Source organism: Chlamydomonas reinhardtii, chromosome 17 (genome assembly GCF_000002595.2).
Source record: "Chlamydomonas reinhardtii strain CC-503 cw92 mt+ chromosome 17, whole genome shotgun sequence".
In the NCBI taxonomy this organism is placed as follows: domain Eukaryota; kingdom Viridiplantae; phylum Chlorophyta; class Chlorophyceae; order Chlamydomonadales; family Chlamydomonadaceae; genus Chlamydomonas; species Chlamydomonas reinhardtii.
This window is the reverse complement of record NC_057020.1, coordinates 1,563,601-1,583,419: the sequence shown is the minus strand read 5'-3', so window position 1 is coordinate 1,583,419 and position 19,819 is coordinate 1,563,601. Positions and strand designations below refer to the sequence as shown.

General features: G+C 64.7%; 2 protein-coding genes across 3 annotated transcripts; both read right to left on the bottom strand.

The window, feature by feature from the left end:
• Positions 1–33: 33 nt before the first annotated feature.
• CHLRE_17g707600v5 (uncharacterized protein) lies at positions 34–3,750 on the bottom strand. Of its 2 annotated transcripts, none has more exons than XM_043072028.1 (5): positions 3,590–3,750; positions 3,329–3,374; positions 2,796–3,006; positions 1,970–2,465; positions 34–1,693 (listed from the first exon to the last, which is right to left on the bottom strand). In XM_043072028.1, the coding sequence occupies exons 1-5, from the start codon at positions 3,648–3,650 to the stop codon at positions 1,524–1,526; spliced, it is 984 nt and encodes a 327-aa protein (XP_042914487.1). In that variant the 5' UTR covers positions 3,651–3,750; the 3' UTR covers positions 34–1,523. The 2 variants fall into 2 exon arrangements, with proteins under 2 accessions (XP_042914487.1, XP_042914486.1); XM_043072027.1 differs by having other exon boundaries at positions 760–1,693.
• Positions 3,751–4,563: 813 nt separating this feature from the next.
• Positions 4,564–19,685, bottom strand: CHLRE_17g707551v5 (uncharacterized protein). The gene is made up of 12 exons (XM_043072026.1): positions 19,089–19,685; positions 18,604–18,777; positions 18,137–18,367; positions 15,039–17,948; positions 14,860–14,895; positions 13,859–14,662; positions 13,065–13,785; positions 11,450–12,897; positions 11,086–11,184; positions 10,764–10,835; positions 6,830–10,539; positions 4,564–6,578 (listed from the first exon to the last, which is right to left on the bottom strand). Exons 1-12 carry the CDS (start codon positions 19,104–19,106, stop codon positions 6,410–6,412), a joined length of 10,392 nt encoding a protein of 3,463 aa, XP_042914485.1. The 5' UTR covers positions 19,107–19,685; the 3' UTR covers positions 4,564–6,409.
• Positions 19,686–19,819: the final 134 nt, after the last annotated feature.

Below are 19,819 nucleotides of genomic sequence, written 5' to 3'. Positions count from 1 at the left end.
CATGCTGTACGGTTTGACAAACGCTTTCGAGTGGATGCGGATTGCAAGTGAAGGGACAGCCCGACAAGCGGGGGCACGCCGTACCCACGCCGCGAGGGGCCATCTTCGACCCAGAGAAACAACACCCGCCCCCTATTATGTATTTGTGAGGCGTAGAATCACTGCATTCCACCAACAAATCCCATGCCGTACTCAAGTGCCTTCGCTGTATGTGTCAGGACCGGCCTCACTCGAAGCAGACTTTCCACAAACACAAATCAAGGAGACTCATGTAGCTTTGCCGCTGTGCGTGCCTGATGTGCAGGAGGTGGTGCCCGGTTTCATGGGAGCGTGTGCCCAGAAGTACAGCGTGAAGCTCTATCGACGCAATGGCACCACCATTGGGCCGTGCGCGTCTATGAAGCGGCCGGAGAACGGTGCCACGGCGCGCGCCAGCACTGTGCGCGGGGTCCTCTACTGTTACCCGCATCATTGAGGGCGCCGGCTGTATGTGCACGTGCATGATGCATGTCGTGCGGCTGTAGCCGATTGTGATGACGCGGCAGGTAGGGCCATTTGTACGTATGTGGTAGTAGTAGCGCCGCAGACCCTATGCGGGGTACGGTGAGGCTGAGCTGATTTGTACATATACAACGTGGGTGGGAGTTACGGTAGCTTGCAGGTGAGAGTGTTGTGCTACTCCCGAGAAAGGAGGTAGTGAGAACTGCCGGAATTGGCGCAGAAGGCCGTACAAATAGTGGAGCAGAGAGTACGGGCGGCGCGGATGCCAGTTTACACCGCGCACATGCCATTGCGCTGGTATCAGCAACCCGGGTCCATTTCAGTTTTGGCAAATTCACAGTCCGACAGGCCTACCACTGCCGTACAGCCCTTGGCGTGCGGGGGGTCTTGGGGGGCAGGGGGGTTCCCCGACGTCTCCCCGGAGTCTCTCCGGAGTCCCCCGCGCTCCCAGTCCCTCCGTATAATTAGTACGGTATTGAGTTGTTGCTGGAATAATTTCGCCCCCCGCGCGGCAGTCTCCCGCGCAGCAGTGTCGCGCGCGACAGTGCGCGCCACACGGGAAATTGGTGCTTGTGGTATTAACTTTCGAGAGAGTTTCCGTAAGAATAAGCTGCAATTGTTTCGGCACTCAACTTCGTGGGCTGTCCCCGAACTTTGGATCACCAAACCTTCTTGGCAGTACGGTATAAAAGTCAGATCAGATAGTTGTCAGATCCCGCGACAGAGTGATTGATGTGTAGCGGCTCAGTAGAAGCCCGCTATACAACAGACAGCATCCACCTGCCCTCCATACTCTGCACATACTCTGCACACACAACGCAACTAACATAACTACCGCGCGTCCACCTTTGAACGCAATATCATAAATGCCGTATCTGTCCGGCGCCGCAGACTGCCTGTACCAGGCCAGCCGCACACGAACAGTCATGAATTACAACAAGTTTGTCATGTAAATTTACAGGCAGTCTAGCTGTAGATAGATACACTACAGCAAGCCCTTGTCCAGGGCGCAACGCTGCTTCTCAGTCGTCTAGCGCCGCCATAGCCGCAACGGCGATGGCAACCGACGCTTCTGCCACTGCGGCCTCGGCCACCACGTCGGCGCATGTGGCTTCATGCACACGGCCAACGCACTCTGACGGAAGCCCGGGGTCACGAACCAGCTCCAGTGCCAGCGTAGTGGAAACAGCAGCTGCGTGCAGATGGGGGTACGTGTGCACATGCAGCCAGCAGATGAGGGCGCCTGACAACGTATACAAATAATAGAGGGGACGGCCTGCCGTGCCCAACAGAAGGATGCGGGGCACGGGGGCACGAGCGACCCGTCCTGACCCTCTGACGGCATGCCAGCTCATGCTCCGAACAAGCTAGGCACTTGAGTAAGTACCCGCTCCCTGTCGCCGCAACCACGCATAAACTAAAGCAGCAGCGCCTGCCTCCCGTTGCCACCCAGCCACCTGCTGCCTACCTGGGCATTGCGCCGCCCTCTTGTTGCGGCCTGCTGTCGTGGCGGCGCCGCCACCAGCCACGGACTGCTCTTGTGATTGCTGGGCTCCAAGCAGCATGGGCGCGTAGTAATGCTCCGCGACATCCTGGAGGTGTAGCTGCAGTGCCGTCGCAGCGGCCAAACCCTCGTTCAATTGACCGCACACAGCCACCGAGACGCGAGATGTCACTGGCTTTGTCGCGGCCGTCGTGGTGGCACTGGCGGATGTCATGGTTGTGGTTGTCGTGGTGGTGGTGGTCGTGGTGGTGGTCATTGTGGTGGTTCCACTCTTCGCCTCGTCAGCAGCCACCGCAGCCGTGCGTGTTGTGAGGGCGGCCGCGAGCCTGGCCGTCCAAGAGCGGCCGGTGGTGGCCGCAGCCACCTTGCTGCTAGCACCACCACCGCTTACAGCCGCCTCGGAATTGCAGTCACCGGGAGCAAAGGGCGAGACGACCGCAACCCCCAGCGACTTGGCGACCTGTGTTGGTTGGTGCGGAGGAGGGGCGGGGCGTGCTCTGCGTGGGATGAGCCGAGCGCGAGCGAGGCGTGGGACAACGAGTGCCGCAACGAGTGCCGCAGGAGCGCTGGGCGGGACTTGTTGACTATAATGATACATAGGGAACGGTGCATGCTGAGGACACAGCCGCGGACTACAAGTGTTGAGACAGCGGCGGTGCCCACAGGTATGCCGCCTGGCGGCACGGCCAAGCGAAGCGCGCTGGAGCACAAGGCCCACTTGCAACATCGGTATTCGGGACTGATCCGCAATAAGCTAACGCGTGCGTGACTGATGATGAAGTACACCCACCTCGTCTAGTTCCGCAATCATGCGGGCTTGCACCCTTTGGCAGAACGCAGGAGAGAATGCTGCTAGAGCCTCTGGAAATGCAGCCCGCCCGCCTTGTGTCGGGTATGGGTTCGCAGCAGTCATGGTGACGCGGACGCAGACCACGTGCGGCCGCACGACGCCTTGCCCGGCGGCTGCCTGTTTCCAGCCTCCCATCTTGACGATGGGGTCACTGCAACACAAGGGTGAGGATGCATGAACCGGAGCGACAATAAGGTAGACGTTGATAGGGCGCGTGTTGGGGTTGGGGTTGGGCGGCGCGCGGGGGGGGGGGGGGGGCGGGGGCACTAGTGAGCGCCGATGCGGGCAGGCCGGACAAGCCGGTTTCCAGGGCGGCCCCCAACCGGTGGCCCTTGCTCATATCTCTCAGCAAGCTCGCCAGCAGTAACTGGGTACTGGGCAGAAAACTTCTAAGTGTGGCGCTGTCAGACTTGCGTGCGAGGCCAACGCACATTGGCCTGCGCGCATCTAGAGCGCAGTTCGTGAACATTCACCTGTAATGACTACCAGAGTCCAGCCGAACAGGTCGTGCATACACTCCTGCGTGAATGCGCGCGGAAGAGGCAACGGCTTGAAACGAGGGTGGAAAGCCACTTCGCAGTGACTCCGTCAGTCTGACCCCAAGTCGATGCCCGCCCGATGACCGCCCATCGATGAACTCTGAGCTCTGAACGCTGCTGCTGAGCGAATAGCTGTTTTGTCGCGACGAAGCTGCGCGTAAGCCGCAAAACCTCTCACCCCGGGCACGCTCTCACCTGCATAGCTCGCCCACGCTAAAAGGGCCCAGCTGAAGCACAGGCTGATGCGAATGATCATTATATCTGAATTAGTCGACCTCGCTGCTGGGTTCGTTTTCTTAGGAAGATGTTTGAACGCAAGCAAGAAGTCTGTTAATTAAAAGAAATGAAACATAAACGTTTGATATACAACCAGCGGTGGAAAATGTGATTCGGTCAAGCTCCTTCATACGTCGGCATTGAGGCGCAATGGGTTTGTCATGCACCCGCCCGTTCAGACTGCCAGCTGCTGCTGCACGCTCAATCGCTGTAGATGCGGCAACTATTGCCAAGCGCGCCCAAGCGCTGATCAAACCTAGGACGACGACATGGAACCCCTCCGACACGCGGGCCGAAGAAAAGGGGGCAAGGACGGCGCAACGACAGCACGATCGAGGGACCGAAGCATATGCAACCAGTGGACTAAGCGCTGTCTACAACGTCATGGCAGCAGGCTTTCGGCTGGAAGAGTCAGGCGGGGCCGTCAGAATCCAAAAGCAAAATGAGGACCCCGCACAACGCAGGCACACGCCGGCACACGCAATAATCCCGTGCAGCCCCCCCGCCCCCCCCCCCGCGACTCCGCCAGGGTTACCCTACACGGTGGCGACCGCTGGAACAGAACATGGCATGTACGACTGTACGTGCCCCTTGGACAAACGTATAGCATAGCTGTGGTGATGGGCGGGCCGGGGGCGGGGGGCGAGGGGGTGGCGGGAGTGAAGGGAGTTTCTTGCTCGCTGGAGCCGCACGTGTACCGTAGTAGGATAGTCGGTAAAAGACACATCTAGATGCCCCAGGGCGCCGTCCGCAGGGTTATATACTTGTGTGTCGTAGAACTTCCGTGTTCCGCCCACAGCACGCGCGTGTCTCCACGCCAATCAGTACAAACCCCCGCACGGTCGATAACCGGTTCTGGTGCGTGGGAAGAAGAGCGGAGGAGATGCACGTCCAAGTGGATAACAATTTCTTGAGGTAACCTCACGAGGTACCGATGGATCAACTGTGGAATGAGCGCCATCTGCTGCCGCATACCCGGCGGAAACAGGGCCACTTCCAAATTTATTTCCAATCATCAGCAGGCTGGACCGGCGCATTCCCGCATAAGGTACGCATGCTGTCCGCACATCCATCACGCATACCCATCTACTCTGCGTCGAGATGATACGCAAGCGAGAGGGCCTCGCTCAAAGAGCTTGACACGCCACGGCCCAATGGTGTGAGGCCTGGGGCGGACTGCGCGCGTGCGACCAGTAAACCACCCATCAGGCCACAGTGCGCTTGAATAGTGCAGCCAAGCAAAACACAATTTTATTAGGATATGCATTTGCTTAGTAAACGCTCCTTTAGACCGCCCACCAGAAGCGGAGGCTCCGGTGATGGCAAGTTGTTACACTGTTACAGCAACGCGCCCACCTGCGCCAGCGGACTGTCACTGACCAGCCGACCGGGAGCATGCGAGGCGACGGCATCCGAGGCTCAACGTGAGCCTCGCCGTCTTACACATACGGTATATGCTGCTGGTGGGGCACGTGCGCGTCTCCCAAGACCGTAGCGGAGCTGATCAATATCTTATTTTTACATTACAAGACGCAACCGGTGTGTAGTAGGATAGTCGGCATAAGACACATGTAGATGCCCCAGGGCGTGTTCCGCCCACACGGTGTGCGTAATAATACCGCGTGGTTCACCAGCTCCGCCATCAGCCTACCGTGTCGTACCGTGTCGTACATCTGCCAGCAGCAACGAACCCCTACCTTCCTAAACATCTGCCATCAAAGCCGCCGTGCGTGGGCTTCACCACAACGGCACACTAAACACCTTCCCTACGTCCGTACGTATCACAATTCCTTATCACACCCAAGTATATATTACTTGCGCAGGTTGTGGGAGCTACACTTCTTGCACATGCATGGCCTGGCCACATCCATGTCCACCCCAAGGTGTAAACGCTGGATGTGCGCCTGCCCAGTGCGTGACAGGGAATGCGCAGAGCCCCATAAGGCCAATCCAACACCGTATTCAGTTGCTTCAAACACCGGTATATCCAAGCAATCGAGTAACCTCCAGTTTCCGTCGGCCAGGAACGGAAATAAGTAGATGACTCAATGGGTGATCAAGCTTGTGTCCGCAGCACTCCGTGCAACAATAAACGCGTTCCAAGGAACGATGGACTGCACATCCCCACGCACTTACTTGGCCTACTACCGCAGCCGTGGATGCATACGCACGCATGGGTGTCCAAATGCGGTAGCCAACAGCTCGTGTTGACCAAACGCTACAGCCCATGTGCGTGTGGCACAGCTCCATCACCGCTCCCAGCAACATCATGGAAAACTTTGGGATCCTGACCGCTAGACACACCTGGCAAATAAGAACGCTTACGCGTCTCAACAAATGTGTCACGACTGTACAACGGCATTGAACGCAATACCGGCCTATAACCCATGACATCCATACGATGGCACGCACTAATATCTTGTACATATCAAGTCCATATAAGTCATAACGGAAGCGGCCCCTGCCCCTTCTGCGCTGCGCCCACCACGAGAGAAGGGTATGTAGCAAGCGCGTTTACTTTCGTCCAACTCAGCTCACTCCTACCGAGTCCCCACGCAGCGGCCGCGCACCTGAACTTCCTCAATCTCAATCATGCGCGCCCTTGCGCCCGTGATACGAAACACACACACGTACGCTTCGTTATGCTTTTGCTGTTTTTTAATACCCCCACACACGCGTACTTGATGCCAACACCAGGCATGTAACGCTTGGGAAGGCAGACCCCATCAAGCCATCCACTCAATCAGCGTCCATGATCAGGTCCTCTGGCGTGCGCACCTGCAGCACCAACGTACCGTCTGCCAGACGTCGCCACCCCGTACGAATGCGGCCCTTGACTTTCTTCACAGGCAGACCTGGCAAAAAGACGTTATTGTTGCCGGGATAGGGCTTGAGGTGCACCGGGTACCTGTTCGCACACACGGAAACAAACGCGCACGCGGTCAGCGAAGCGAGCGCAGTACCATGGGGTGGAGGAGAGTGCGCAGGCGGGTCGGCTGATGCTGCGTTATGGACGCGCGATGGTGTGGCGCTCCAGGCACGCTTGCACGTACATGTGCGCATCAGCTTGCCAGTGAACCACGCCCGAGGGGATTGCTTGCATGGTAGCTTGCTAGTGCGGCGTCATTTCGTCGCATGCAGACAAAGAGTGCCGCCTACCTCTCCTCTTCAAGGTTGCCATCGACCTCGATGCCGAGCGTCACGGGGAATGGCTCGGCGCTGGGGGAGTCCCACAGCCCCGGGAACCAGCGCCGCGCGATGTGTAGGCTGATCCAAGGCAGTGTCCGGATCACCAGCTCTGTGGTGTTCTCCTGCAGATCCACGCCGCTTGGGGCCGGCTCCACAGAGCCCGAGCGAGCAGCACCGCCGGCACTCCCCGCCGCCAGTGCGCTCCCAGCGCTGTTCATGCTGCCAAGGCGAGACGGGGGCAGCGCGCCTCCGGCTGCGGCTCCGGCACAGCCGGAGCCGCCGGCGGCGCCGCCGCCCTGCGCGGCTGACGCCGGCTGTCGCGTCACCTCATGCATGCGGCGGGAGCCAGCCGCCCCGGCGGCGCCGCCGTCTTGGTAGGCGCGCGGAGACGCGTCTTGCCGATACCGCTGCTGGTTCTGGTGCTGCTGTTGCTGCTGCTGGTGTTGCTGCTGTTGCTGTTGCTGCTGTTGCTGTTGCTGGTGCTGCTGATGCTGATGCTGCAGGTGCTGCTGCTGCATGTCCAGCAGCGCGCGGTAAAGGTTGGCCTGTGCGTAGCCCGCCGACGGCTGGTCGCCGCTGCCGCTGCAGCCAAGACGACCACCGCTTGTGCTGCTCCCACCGCCGCCTCCACTGCGACCGCCGCCGCCACCGCAGTCCGAGAGCAATTGCTCGGCTTGCCATGAGTCCAGCGAGCCCGTGGCAGTGGCCGCCGCTAGCAGCTGCTGAAGGCCGGAATCTGAGTGGCTGCGTAGCGAGACGCCACTGCTGTGGGTCGCAGCAGGCTGCTTCGGCTGCAGCTGCTGCTGCAGCTGCCGGCTGCTGCCAAAGTTGTCGCTGTGCCGTGGCGAGGAGTTGCCCAGCAGGCCGGCGCTGACGCCGCTGCCCTCCCGCTGCAGGTGCAGGTGGTGCGGGTTTGCCGGCGGCGGCGGCAGGGGCTGAGACAGGTCCAGCCTCTGCGGCTGCTGGGCGCCCTCTCGCTCCTGCTGCTCCTGCTGCTCCTGCTGCTGCTTCCTGAGCTGAGCCAGGACCATCCTCAGGCTCTTGAAGGTGCCCGCCGTGTCCGTCTCCAGCAGCGCTGCCAGCTGCTCAACCTGCTCGTCCAAACTCGGGTTACAACCGCCGCCATCGTCGTCGTCGGCGGCGGCGTCCCGCCGGCTGCTGCTGCGATCGCGAGCCGCGCGGCCACCGCCGGCTTCAAAGGCATCTCCGCCGCGTGATGACCCCATGGCGGCCGCGTACCCGCCGCCGGAGCTAGGAAGCGGCGGCGGCGGCGCAGTAGTACGGCGCACCGGCATCAGCTGCGGGTGCAGCAACTCCTCGCGTTGCTGCTGCGGCGGCTGTCGCCTTTGCGCCGCCGCCACCTGCCCACCAGCTCCACTGGCGGCCCGCCGCGCCGCCTCGGCTGCTGTCCAGCTTCCGCCGCCGCTCGTCAGGAGCTGGAAGCGGCGGGAGCCGGGCGCTGCCGGCTCCTCATTATTGCCGCCGTAGCCGCGCGCGCTGCTGCGCACGGCGCCTTCCAATGGATAATCGCTGCGGCCCTGCTGATGCCGTGATGGTTGAGATTGTTGTTGCTGCTGCTGCGCACTGCCGGCGTACAGTAGCGAAGCAAGGTCGGAGGGTGGGGTGCCCCGCGGCCGCTTCGCAGACGGCGCTGTGTCGTCGGCTCCAAGCTCCCAGCCCGCGTCGGCCACGCCGCCACCACCGCCGCCGCCGCTCTCGGCGGCAGGCTGTTGTGCGCTTGTGAAGGCGCCTGCGGGTGAGCGCGGGCCGGCTGCTGCCTGCAGCGGCGGCGGCGGCGGCGGCGGCGCACCCGCGGCAGCGGGCAGCAGCGACGGCGACCACTGCCGCTGCGGCGGCAACGGCACGAAGCGCAGGCCCAACGGCAACGACGGCGGCTGTTGTTGCCGCTGATGCGGCTGCGGTTGCGGTTGCTGCTGCCGCCGCCGCTCCTCGATCTCCCTTGAGATGCTGGCCAACCCGTGGGCCGTGCCCGCTGCCCGGGACAGGTCCCGCTCGAGGCTGCCGCTGCCGCTTCCGCTGCCGCTGCGGCTCTCCAGTGCCGCCACCTCCGCCGACAGCCGCGCAAAGTCCTCGGCCGGCGGCAAGGAGCCCGTTCGGTCGGCGGCGGCGGCCGTGGCGGCGTTGACGGCGGCGGCATAGCTGCCAGCAGCAGCGCCGGATCCCGAGCGCTCAATGGCGGCCACGGCCACGGCTTGCGCGGCAGGCCCTGGACCCCCGCCGAAGGCTTGGTCAGAGGCATACCGCTTCACTCCAGAGACCCGGATAGGCGGCCCCAGCCATCTTAAGGGGTGGGTTTGGGAAGGGTTATTCTGCTGCTGCTGTTGCTGGTAATGCGGTGTGGCACAGGCGTGAATCAGCTGCTGCTGCATGTCCGCATTGCTGCGGCTGGGTGGGCCCTCACGAGCAGTAGCTGCCGCAGCTGCGGCCGCAGTAGGTGTCGAGTGGCGTGTTGAGGTCGTGCCCGACATGCGCTGCAGCTGCTGCTGCTGCTGCTGCTGCTGCTGCTGCTGCTGTCGCTGCGTGTCCGCCGCCTGCTGTTGCAGGTGAATGTGCAGCACCTGCAACAAATCGGCAGCAGCGCGCAGCTTCGCACCGTTGCTGCCGGCGGGGTCGTCTGCTGTAACGCCGCTGCTGCCAGATACCGCCTGCGCCGCCGATCGCGAGGCTGCCGTGGCCAGGGCCCGCAACGGCGGCGGTGCAAATGCAGGGCCAGCCGCAGCCGGCGGCGGCGCATACCGGGGCGAGGAGCCTGCAGCATCAGGCGCGATGTCCAAGTACTTGGCAGAGCCGCCGACCGTGCCGCAGCCAGCAGCAGCCGCCTCGCCAGACAACGCCTTGACGAGTATGCGCGACAGCAGTATGCCCGTCGCGTCCTCCACTGCGGGACTGCAGCCCAGGACGCTGCCACCGCCGGCCCTGCTGTCGTCATCGCCGCGCCCACTAGCAGCCGGGGTGTCCAGCGGCAGCACGCGCAGCAGGCCGCCGCTGCTGCTACCACCGCCGTCGGCCGCATGTGCAGCCGCCGTTTCGGCGGCTGAGGCAGGCGGCTGCTGCAGCTGGCGCTGCAGCAAGCGGGCAGCTTCCAGCAAACTCACTGCGCCGGCTGAGCCGTCCGTCATGGCAGCAGGTGGTGTCTGCTGTCGGCCCTGCTGCCGGCCCTGCTGGGGCGGCCTTTCCTGGTGCTGGTGCGGCTGGTGTGTGTTCCGCACGCTTCTGGTGGCAGCAGCAGCCATACCCCCGAGGCCGTCACCACCTAGGAACAGGCCATCGCCGCCTGCACTGCCTGCGGCCGTCGGCACCGCCATGGCAAGGGTCTGCAGAGCCGTCGCGGCGCCCGCTGCGCCGCCGGAAGACGACATGAATCCACTTTCCCCGGCACCGGCACCGGCAACGGCACCGCTGCCGCTACTGCCGTTGCTGGACAGGCCCAGTGCTGCGGCTGCCGCGGCCTCCGCCGCCTGCTGCTGCCGCTGCCACAGCCAGCGGCGCTGCGGCTTCGCCACGCCACCGCCTCTGACGCCGCCGCCGCCGCTGCTCCCAGCGGAGCCGCCGCTGACTGCCTTGCCTGAGCCGCGGCTGCGCACGGGCCAGCCCGGCGGCGGCTCGTCCCACGCCACCGCCACAAGTCGGTTGTTGGCTTCGTCCAGCCAGCGGATATCCTGTCCACAAACAGAAGGGATACCAATTATGGATGGAGGAGTGCAACCGGCCAATGGCTAATACAATTTTAAGGCTTGCTTTTACCCATTGGCCAATGGCCAATCGTTCATGAACTCTTCAGTATTCTTGATGTGACGAGTGAGGCAACCGGGCGCTGGTTGGTTGGCACGTGTCCGGCAACTGAAGGGAAACTACTGAACATGACGCGCCACCACGTACGTACCTGCAGGAACCTGCCGCGCAGCTGCCCCAGCGGCGCGCCCTTGGGGTAGAACGAGCCCTTGTGCCGGCCCTCCTGTGCAAGGCAACACAATAATGAAGCCCCCATCCGTCAATAAGGACAACACGCCGCGTCTGCAATCTATCAGACATGCGCTAACAGACGTGAGCCGGCGATCTTGCCTGCTTTGAGGCAAGCATGATGATGCTCTAGCAGCATGCATGATCTGTTGCCCTTGCTACCCGCCCACTGGCATTCGCGGCATTCCAATTCCCAATGTGTCAGGTGACCAGGCGCGGCGCTTCACGTGACCAGGCGCGCGCACCTTCCACTGCACACTGTACACGTCGGGCTGCAGATTGCCGTTGAGGATGAGCGCCATCTCGGAGCGCGTGTCAGCCACGAAGTCGGGGCCATACAGAGCCTGTGTGTGTGTGTGTGTGTTTGCTTGTGTGTGTTTGCTTGTGTGTGTGTGTGTGCGTGTGCGCGCGCGCGCGCGCGTGCGCGCGCAAGTGTGTGAGGGAGGCTGTGTAAGAGAGGCTGCGTTAGGTTGGATTTCGACTGACAATGCACGTGGAGCACATGCAGCACCACTGGACCATCCAGGGAAATCCTGGGATAGACACGCACACAACGCGACTGTCAACTTCATGAGGAGGTCCCGACCCATATGTGTGTGTTGCACGCACCGTCAGCTGGCGGCGCCCAATGTACAGGTTAGTCGCGACCACGCGGGCGCTGAAGGTAGAGCCGCCGTTAGGCAGCCGAACGCCGCCGCCAGAACCGCCGCCACCGCCGCCACCGGCGGCGCCGCCGGAGCCGTCGCCAGAGGCAGTACCAGCAGGGCTCAGACCGGCGGCACCGACAGCGCCGCCGCTACCGCCGATGGCGCCGGCCCCGCCTGTCAAGTGCATCAGCGGCAGGCCCAAGCCGCCCGTCAGACCAGGAGCAGCAGCAGGGCCAGCAAGCACTGTGCTCGTGCCTGCAGCACCGCCCGCCGAGCCTCGCCCGGCAGCGACGGCGGCGGCGGCCGCAGCAGCACTGGCAGCAGCGAGCCAGTCTGACAGGCCCGGTGGCGCATGCGGAGGGGTTCCACCGCCACCGCTGCTGCCACCGCCGCTGCCATCATCACTGCTGCCCTCGCTACCGCTATAGCTCCCTGCTCGACCAGCCTCAGCGGCGGCGGCGGCGGCGGCGGCCCCGCGGCCAGCAGCAGCTGATTCAAGTGGTGCCGCACCACCCGCCGCAAACTCTGCTGCTGCTGCACTGTCTGAGCGGTGCAGCCCGGCTGTAAGCTGCCGAACAAGCTCGGTAGATGTCAGAGCCGCTACTGCAGCGGCGGCGGCAGCAGGGGTGGCAGCGGCAGCCGCAGCCGGCAGGACAAGGAAGCCCACAGGCCGAACACCCGTCAATGGCGCAGGCATATCGGCCTGATTAACAGTGACCGCCGCCGCGGCGCCATCAGCAGTCAAGCCAGTGGCAGCAGCAGCCGGGCTCGTCGAAGCCGCAGTAGCAGTAGCAGTAGTAGCGGCATCGCCTTCCTCACCAACGGCTGTAGCACTCGCAGGTGGGGGTGAGGACGGCGGCTCTTGCAGCGCGTGCTGTGGCTGCTGCTGCTGCTGCGGCTGCGGCTGCCCGTCGGTGGCAGAGCCAGGAGTCTCTGCCGCGACGCGCTCCTGCTTCAAGGTCACAGCCACCGGCTCTTCCGCTTGAGGCTCAATCTTCACGGCGACCGGCCAGGTCTGCTGCGGCGGCTGTGGCGCCGCGGCGGTAATAGTGGCGGAACGTGCCACAGAAGCGGCGGAACCAGAAGCGGGAGCTGCCTCTTGCAGCGCGTCCGCGGGCGTCGCGACGCCCTCGGCAGCAGAAGCCGCCGCCGCCGCCGCAGCCCCCGCAACAGCCGCTGACGATTGCGGAGCGCTAGGCGGGCAGGCCTTCTCCATGTCGCCGGCCTTGCTGCCCTCTGTGCCCTCACCGCCCTCGCCACCCTCACCCGCAGGCATGGCGTCCGCCGCCGCCGCCGCCAGTGAGCACATGCGGCGGCGCTTGTTGGCAGCAGGGCCGCCCTCCTCCGCCTCATCCGCCTCCTCCGCCTCCTCCGCCTCCTCCGCCTCCTCCGCCACATCAGCCGCACCGGCTGGCATCGGCACAGCAGCGGCGGGCGATGCCCGTTTCTTGCAGCCGCCGGTGGTGCAAGCAATGCCGCCCGCCGTACAGGGCTCGTGCTCCGGGCCAGGCGGCAGCAGCGTCGTCGTCGTGTCATCCATGTCCAGAGGTGATTCCGAAACCGCCGCCGCCACCAGCAGGACGCAGCAGCCAGCGCAGCACGCAGCGACGGCTGTAGCGCCTCCACCGACGATGATGGCGGTGGCGGCGGCTGTAGCAGCTGCTGCTGCCGTGCCGGTGACTTGGAGTCTTCGGCGGTGGGCCTGGAGCCGGCGGTTGTGGCTGCAACTGCGGCGGCCAAAACACGCTCCTCGCCAGCGTAGGCATCTCCTCCTCTGCCTTCCGTGTCTCCTCCTCCTCCGCCGCCGCCGCCCTGCAGTAGCTCGCGCTGCAGCTGCTGCAGCAGCTTCACGACGGCGGCTGGGTTCGCGGCGGCGGCGGCCGACAGCATGTTCCCCAGCGAACCCATCAGGTCGCCCTCCTGCGGCGTTGGCGCCCCATGTTTCTCGGTGGGCGCACCAGCAACACCGGCACCATTCGTGGTCATTGATGACTGCTGCCGCAGAAGCAGCTCCGGTCTGAGAGCATCAGCGCCCGTAGGAGGGCCGGCAGCAGCGGCGGCAGGAGTGCTGGCGGGCGCCGGTGGCGCCCTGCTGCTGACGAGGTCTCTCTGGTGCTGCTGGTGCTGCTGCCCCGGCGCCGGCCCTCTGGCAGTGCTGCTGCCATGCTGGTGCCCGCCGGCTGATGAGGCGAAAGCGGCAGCAGTCACCTGCTGCGGGTGCGGATGCGGGTGCTGATGGTAGTGCTGGTGCTGCTGCGGCGGCTGCTGCCGCGGCAGCTCCGCCGCCGGCTGGACCTGCTGCAATGGCGGCGGGTAGCGACCCTGCAGCTGGCTCTGCCGCGACGCGCTCCTGCTTCAAGGTCACAGCCACCGGCTCTTCCGCTTGAGGCTCAATCTTCACGGCGACCGGCCAGGTCTGCTGCGGCGGCTGTGGCGCCGCGGCGGTAATAGTGGCGGAACGTGCCACAGAAGCGGCGGAACCAGAAGCGGGAGCTGCCTCTTGCAGCGCGTCCGCGGGCGTCGCGACGCCCTCGGCAGCAGAAGCCGCCGCCGCCGCCGCAGCCCCCGCAACAGCCGCTGACGATTGCGGAGCGCTAGGCGGGCAGGCCTTCTCCATGTCGCCGGCCTTGCTGCCCTCTGTGCCCTCACCGCCCTCGCCACCCTCACCCGCAGGCATGGCGTCCGCCGCCGCCGCCGCCAGTGAGCACATGCGGCGGCGCTTGTTGGCAGCAGGGCCGCCCTCCTCCGCCTCATCCGCCTCCTCCGCCTCCTCCGCCTCCTCCGCCTCCTCCGCCACATCAGCCGCACCGGCTGGCATCGGCACAGCAGCGGCGGGCGATGCCCGTTTCTTGCAGCCGCCGGTGGTGCAAGCAATGCCGCCCGCCGTACAGGGCTCGTGCTCCGGGCCAGGCGGCAGCAGCGTCGTCGTCGTGTCATCCATGTCCAGAGGTGATTCCGAAACCGCCGCCGCCACCAGCAGGACATTGTCGGTCCTGCGCCGCCACTGGATGCGGCAGCCCTCCGGCAGCAGGCTCCAGGGGAGGGGGAGAGCGCCGCCGCACAGGGAGGAGGACTGCGCAGAGGGCGCAGCTGACGCTGACATTGACGCGTGGTCTGGGGCGGACTTGTCGGTGGGGGCGGCCTTGGGCGCGGGGGCGATCAAAGTCACGCACACCTGTGCGGCATGTGAGTGCGTGATAAAGACACGTCAGCGCCAGATACGAGGTTTCAATCAAACCTTGTCAAGAGCATCGTGCTGCAGTTTTGGTGCGCAGGCTGCGTCCGTGTACGGTGACCCTGTGTCAGGCCTGCTGAGGTGCGACCCGCAGCAGCGAGCAACCAGTGCTCGCTCGTGGCGGCGGCAGGCCTCACCTTCGGAAGGCGGGCCCCGTTCACCTCGAACTTGACCTGCAAGAAGCAGCAGGCACGCACAGCAGGTTTTAAGTCATGGTGCATGGTCAGCAGGCAGGGAGCCTAATAACCAAACCGTTGCCATGATGATGAAATGCTGCACCTGCTGCTGGTGCATCCGGCACGCACTGTAACCCCACCTGGGGGCTCACAGCGCCGCTGCTGCCCAGCAGGCCGCCGCCGGCGCCACTCATCACAGCACCGTCCTCAGCCGCCGCCGCCGCCGCTGTCGCAGCCAGCGCAGCCGCTGGCGGCATTGCAGGCAGCGGCGCTTCACTGCCACAAGACGCCTCGCCAACACTATCGCCACCGTCGCCGCGGCCGCCATCGCCACCACTACCAGCACCTGCTTCGGCGCCGCTGCCCAAGAGGTCCATAGCGCTGCCGCCACCGCCAGCCGCCGCCGCCTTGGGAACAGCAGCAACGACGGCGTGGACAGCCGGAGCACTGCTCGCGTCCTTTTCAGCCGCAGCACGTACGCCGCCGCTGCCATCATTCCCAATGCCACAGTCCACCGGGCGTGACATGTCTTCGTCAGGCTTCTCCACCCTTATCACATCCAGGCCGCCACCCGCCTCCGCCACCGCCGTCGCAGCACCAGCAGGTGGCAATGACCCTGCTGGTGTGCAGTCAGCCGCCGGCTGCTCAGCAGCAGCGGCAGCAGCCAGCGCAGCACGCAGCGACGGCTGTAGCGCCTCCACCGACGATGATGGCGGTGGCGGCGGCTGTAGCAGCTGCTGCTGCCGTGCCGGTGACTTGGAGTCTTCGGCGGTGGGCCTGGAGCCGGCGGTTGTGGCTGCAACTGCGGCGGCCAAAACACGCTCCTCGCCAGCGTAGGCATCTCCTCCTCTGCCTTCCGTGTCTCCTCCTCCTCCGCCGCCGCCGCCCTGCAGTAGCTCGCGCTGCAGCTGCTGCAGCAGCTTCACGACGGCGGCTGGGTTCGCGGCGGCGGCGGCCGACAGCATGTTCCCCAGCGAACCCATCAGGTCGCCCTCCTGCGGCGTTGGCGCCCCATGTTTCTCGGTGGGCGCACCAGCAACACCGGCACCATTCGTGGTCATTGATGACTGCTGCCGCAGAAGCAGCTCCGGTCTGAGAGCATCAGCGCCCGTAGGAGGGCCGGCAGCAGCGGCGGCAGGAGTGCTGGCGGGCGCCGGTGGCGCCCTGCTGCTGACGAGGTCTCTCTGGTGCTGCTGGTGCTGCTGCCCCGGCGCCGGCCCTCTGGCAGTGCTGCTGCCATGCTGGTGCCCGCCGGCTGATGAGGCGAAAGCGGCAGCAGTCACCTGCTGCGGGTGCGGATGCGGGTGCTGATGGTAGTGCTGGTGCTGCTGCGGCGGCTGCTGCCGCGGCAGCTCCGCCGCCGGCTGGACCTGCTGCAATGGCGGCGGGTGGCGACCCTGCAGCTGCTGGTGCTGCGATGCCGGCGCCGCCGCCTGCGTGGGCGGCGGCGGCGGGCTCTGCTGCTGCCCACCATGATTACGGACGCGCCATATCACCAAGAGCTCTGCGCCAGCCGCCACCTCCATAGGACGGTGACCACTCGATGGCGGCGGCGGCGGCGGCGGCGGCAGCCACATCAGCCGCCAGCCTATGGTGGTGTGGTCCTGGTACCTGGCCACTGCGTCCTCGATGGGCGCGTTGTGCACGATGCCGCAGCCATCCTCCCGCACGACCAGCGTGCCAGGGTACGTCCGCTGGCCGCCACCGCGGCTGCCGCCGCCGCCGGATCCATGGGACCCGTGGGGCGAGCCGGTGGTGGCTGGACTTACTGGCCTGTCGCTTCCACCGCCGCCACCGCCGTCTTCGACGGAGAGTAGCACGGGCACGCCGCGGGGGTCCACGGGCCGGCGGCCCTTGAACGCCTCTGTAATGTGGTGGGCGGGGATGAGCAGCGCCGCCGCGGCGGAGCCCGCAGGCACAGGCAGCGCGGCGCCGCCGGAATTCACCGAGCCACCTGCCGCCGCCACCGGCTCCGTTGTCGGCCACCGTCCCGGCCCTCCCCCGCCTCCAGACACTGCCGCTGCCGACGCTGCCGACACCGTCAGCAGGGGTGCGCTGCCGGAGCGCACGCTCGCTTGCTGCAGCGGCGGCGGCTGATGCGACGGCGGCGGCGGTAGTGGTGCAGCAGCAGGGCGTCTTTGGTAGCCGCCCGCCGCGTCTAGATGCTGTGCCGTTGGCTTGCGCTGTCCTAAGGATGATGGCGGCGGCGGTGTCTGCTGGTGGTGGCGCGCGAGTGATGCCAGCAGCAGTGGCGGGGCACTGCTCAGGTGCGATGGCGGCGGCGGGCGCTGCTGCAGTGTGCTGCTGGGTTGCACGGCGGCGTAGTCACTCGGCTCTTCTGAAGGCTGCTGTTGCTGCTGCGCTTGGTAGTGATGCTGCTGCTGTAAGTGGTCGCGGCTGCCGCTGCCGCCGCCCGCAGCACTGCCGTAAACATGCGCAGGCTGCTGCTGCCGCCTGCCCAGCGGCGGCGCCAGTTGCTGCCGCTGCGGCGGCGACACGTGCTGTTGCCGCTCTCGGCCTTCTGGCGCCTGCTGCTGCGCCGTCTGCGCATGACGTGCCGCCTCAGCTGCTGGCATTTGCATGCCGCCGCCGCCGCCACTGCTAGCAGCACTGCCGGTCGGCCCAGAAGCAGCTGCAGTGCCGGCGGCCGGCGGCGGCGCACCGCCACCTCCCACCATCACTCTTGACGCCGATGGCTGCTGTTGGTAGTCACCACCCGCCGGCGGCGCTGGGTGTGCCTGCTGCTGCTGGCGTTGGTGAGGAACAGTGCAGATGTCTGGGCTGGCGCTGTGGGCGCTTCGCCGCGTGTCCATCACATTCGGCCCCCCGCCGCCAGCAGAATGCTGGGGCATGGGGAGGCGTGAGGAAGGCGGCGGCTCTGCTGCTGCTGCTGATGTGTAGCGGTCTACGTTTGCCAGCAGTGCGCTACGGCCGCCGCCGCCACTACCACCACCACTGGCGGGTGCTGCTAGCCCTCGAGCCCGTGCCGCCGGGTCGTCACCCTCGGAGAAGGCGGCGGCGGCGTAGGCGTAGGCCGCCGCCGGCTGCTCCTGCACACACGGCGGGTGCACGTCATGAAATACATTTACACACTCAGACAACGTGTGAAGAGTTATTTAGTGCCCGCCACTTCTGCAGCAATCACGCGTCGTTCAGGCTTCAGCACTAGTACCAAAGACGATCATTATCTAGCTAGCTATTTCAACGCATGCATGCACGCACACATGCACGCACGCACCTGCTGCAGCTGATGACTAAGCACACTAGCGGACCGCGGCTGCGACTGTTGGAGTGACTGCGTGCCCCTTGCACCCTCCCCAACGCTGCGCTCGTGCGGGGCTGCTGGCGTGGGCGGCTCACGCAACCGAAGCACCACGGCTGTGGCCTCGGGCTGGGACTCCCAACTGGCTACTTCGTACCCGTGGAAGGGGTTGAGCAGGGCACTTAGCCCCGCCACCCGCCCGGTCGCCTGTTGCAGCACATGCAAGGGGTATTGCCAGAGGCTGTGCGTCAAGTGGGAACATGGGCGAAACGGAGCGCAGTGGAGGCTGACGGGCCGCGTGGTGGGCAGCCTCTAAAGCTCGGTCGGTCAGCGGCTGGGTTACTCGACGCGCGGTGGTACTTGCAGCAGGTAGGACAACGAATGTGCAAGCCCCGCCCAATCGTTCTCAGGAAGACTTTTCGCCAGCAAAATATGTCCCTCACCATGTCAACTTCTACGCTACTCAGCCGGAGTACGCGATCGGCTGCCTCCGAAGAAACAATGAGCTTGACGCAGGCCTTCCCCGCCTGTTGCTTTGCGTCTGGACCTCCATTGTCAAGGGCAGCCAGGAATGTTGGCACGGGCACCGTTGCGTTCACGCCGATGATTTCGGGCTCCTGTGTCGGGCGCGCAGGCAGAAACACGCACTCGCGCGCTCAACGGCAAGAGCTTCCCCAGGAAGTAAGTGCAAAGATAGCAGTATTATGATGCTCAGGCTTGAATTATAGATGCTCTCCCAGCACCGGTGCTGTTTTCGTGGACGCACGTCCGTCAGGCTGGCCTCGCGACGAGTTTGTCGCCGGCTAGTAGATGGAGCTACTCATCTTCATGCATTTGAGACCTAAATAACCTAATTTGAAAGTCGAGCGGCGCGTAGGCCCTCGCCCACAAACCTCCGGCCACACCAGCAGGCCGCTTCTGAACCTACCAGCTCGTTAAGCCCCATATTGTTGCTGGTTATGAAAGCAGCGGGGATGGCCACCCTTAAGCGCGTGAGGAGGGCTCCAGCGCGTGCGTAAGCCAGGCTGCTCTCGCAGTCTGCTGCTGTGCCAACACCGTGTGCATATTGCTCAACACCTCAAGCGCAGGTAGTACCAGATACAGCAAAGGCTGTTACGCGTTAACGCGCCAAAAAATTGTCGGGCTGGGAGTCGAGACTGGGACGGACAAAGTCTCACTGCGAATTTCGTTATGCGAAGTTATGTTGGCGCGCGCTGCGTACTAGTTTGCAAATCCGCGGTGGCGTCTGCAGGCCAATAAGCCACGATTATGATGCCCGGCGCCAGGAAGTTCGCAGATGTCAGAGATGTAGTGGCCGCATTTTCCGGTGTGGCCCTGTCCGCCATAGGGCTACAGTTCATACTTACTTCGCGCTGCGTGCGTCGTAGCACAAATGTCGATTTTTTGTTGGGCGAAATGCAAAACCCAGCCTAGGTCGGAAACGGGCCGAGGCCGCCAAGGTCGCCGCGTGGAGCGCCCCAGGTGCCCAGAGAACCCCAAGAGAGAAGCGTAGCCCGCGGGAGGCGAGTCACCTAGGCGCGTTGTTTGAGCAGGTTTTGAGCGGACATTTGCACCACGCGATGCCGGGCGCCGAACTGCTCAAAACGTCGTCGTTACGACTGGGCGCCCCCGGGCACCGTGGAGCTGCCCACGCATTCT

What these genes read in the sequence shown, in the direction of transcription:
- CHLRE_17g707551v5 (XM_043072026.1), bottom strand. An exon ending in TGCGCTGGCTGCTGCGTCCT is followed by an intron (nt 12,898 to 13,064) that starts GCTGGTGGCGGC and finishes TGCCGATGCCAG; the next exon opens with CCGGTGCGGCTGATGTGGCG. An exon ending in TGTACAGTGTGCAGTGGAAG is followed by an intron (nt 10,836 to 11,085) that starts GTGCGCGCGCCT and finishes TGCCTTGCACAG; the next exon opens with GAGGGCCGGCACAAGGGCTC.
- CHLRE_17g707600v5 (XM_043072028.1), bottom strand. Translation starts at nt 3,650, where the DNA reads ATGATCATTCGCATCAGCCTGTGCTTCAGCTGGGCCCTTTTAGCGTGG. An exon ending in AGCGTGGGCGAGCTATGCAG is followed by an intron (nt 3,375 to 3,589) that starts GTGAGAGCGTGC and finishes GCATTCACGCAG; the next exon opens with GAGTGTATGCACGACCTGTT. An exon ending in TGATTGCGGAACTAGACGAG is followed by an intron (nt 2,466 to 2,795) that starts GTGGGTGTACTT and finishes CAACCAACACAG; the next exon opens with GTCGCCAAGTCGCTGGGGGT.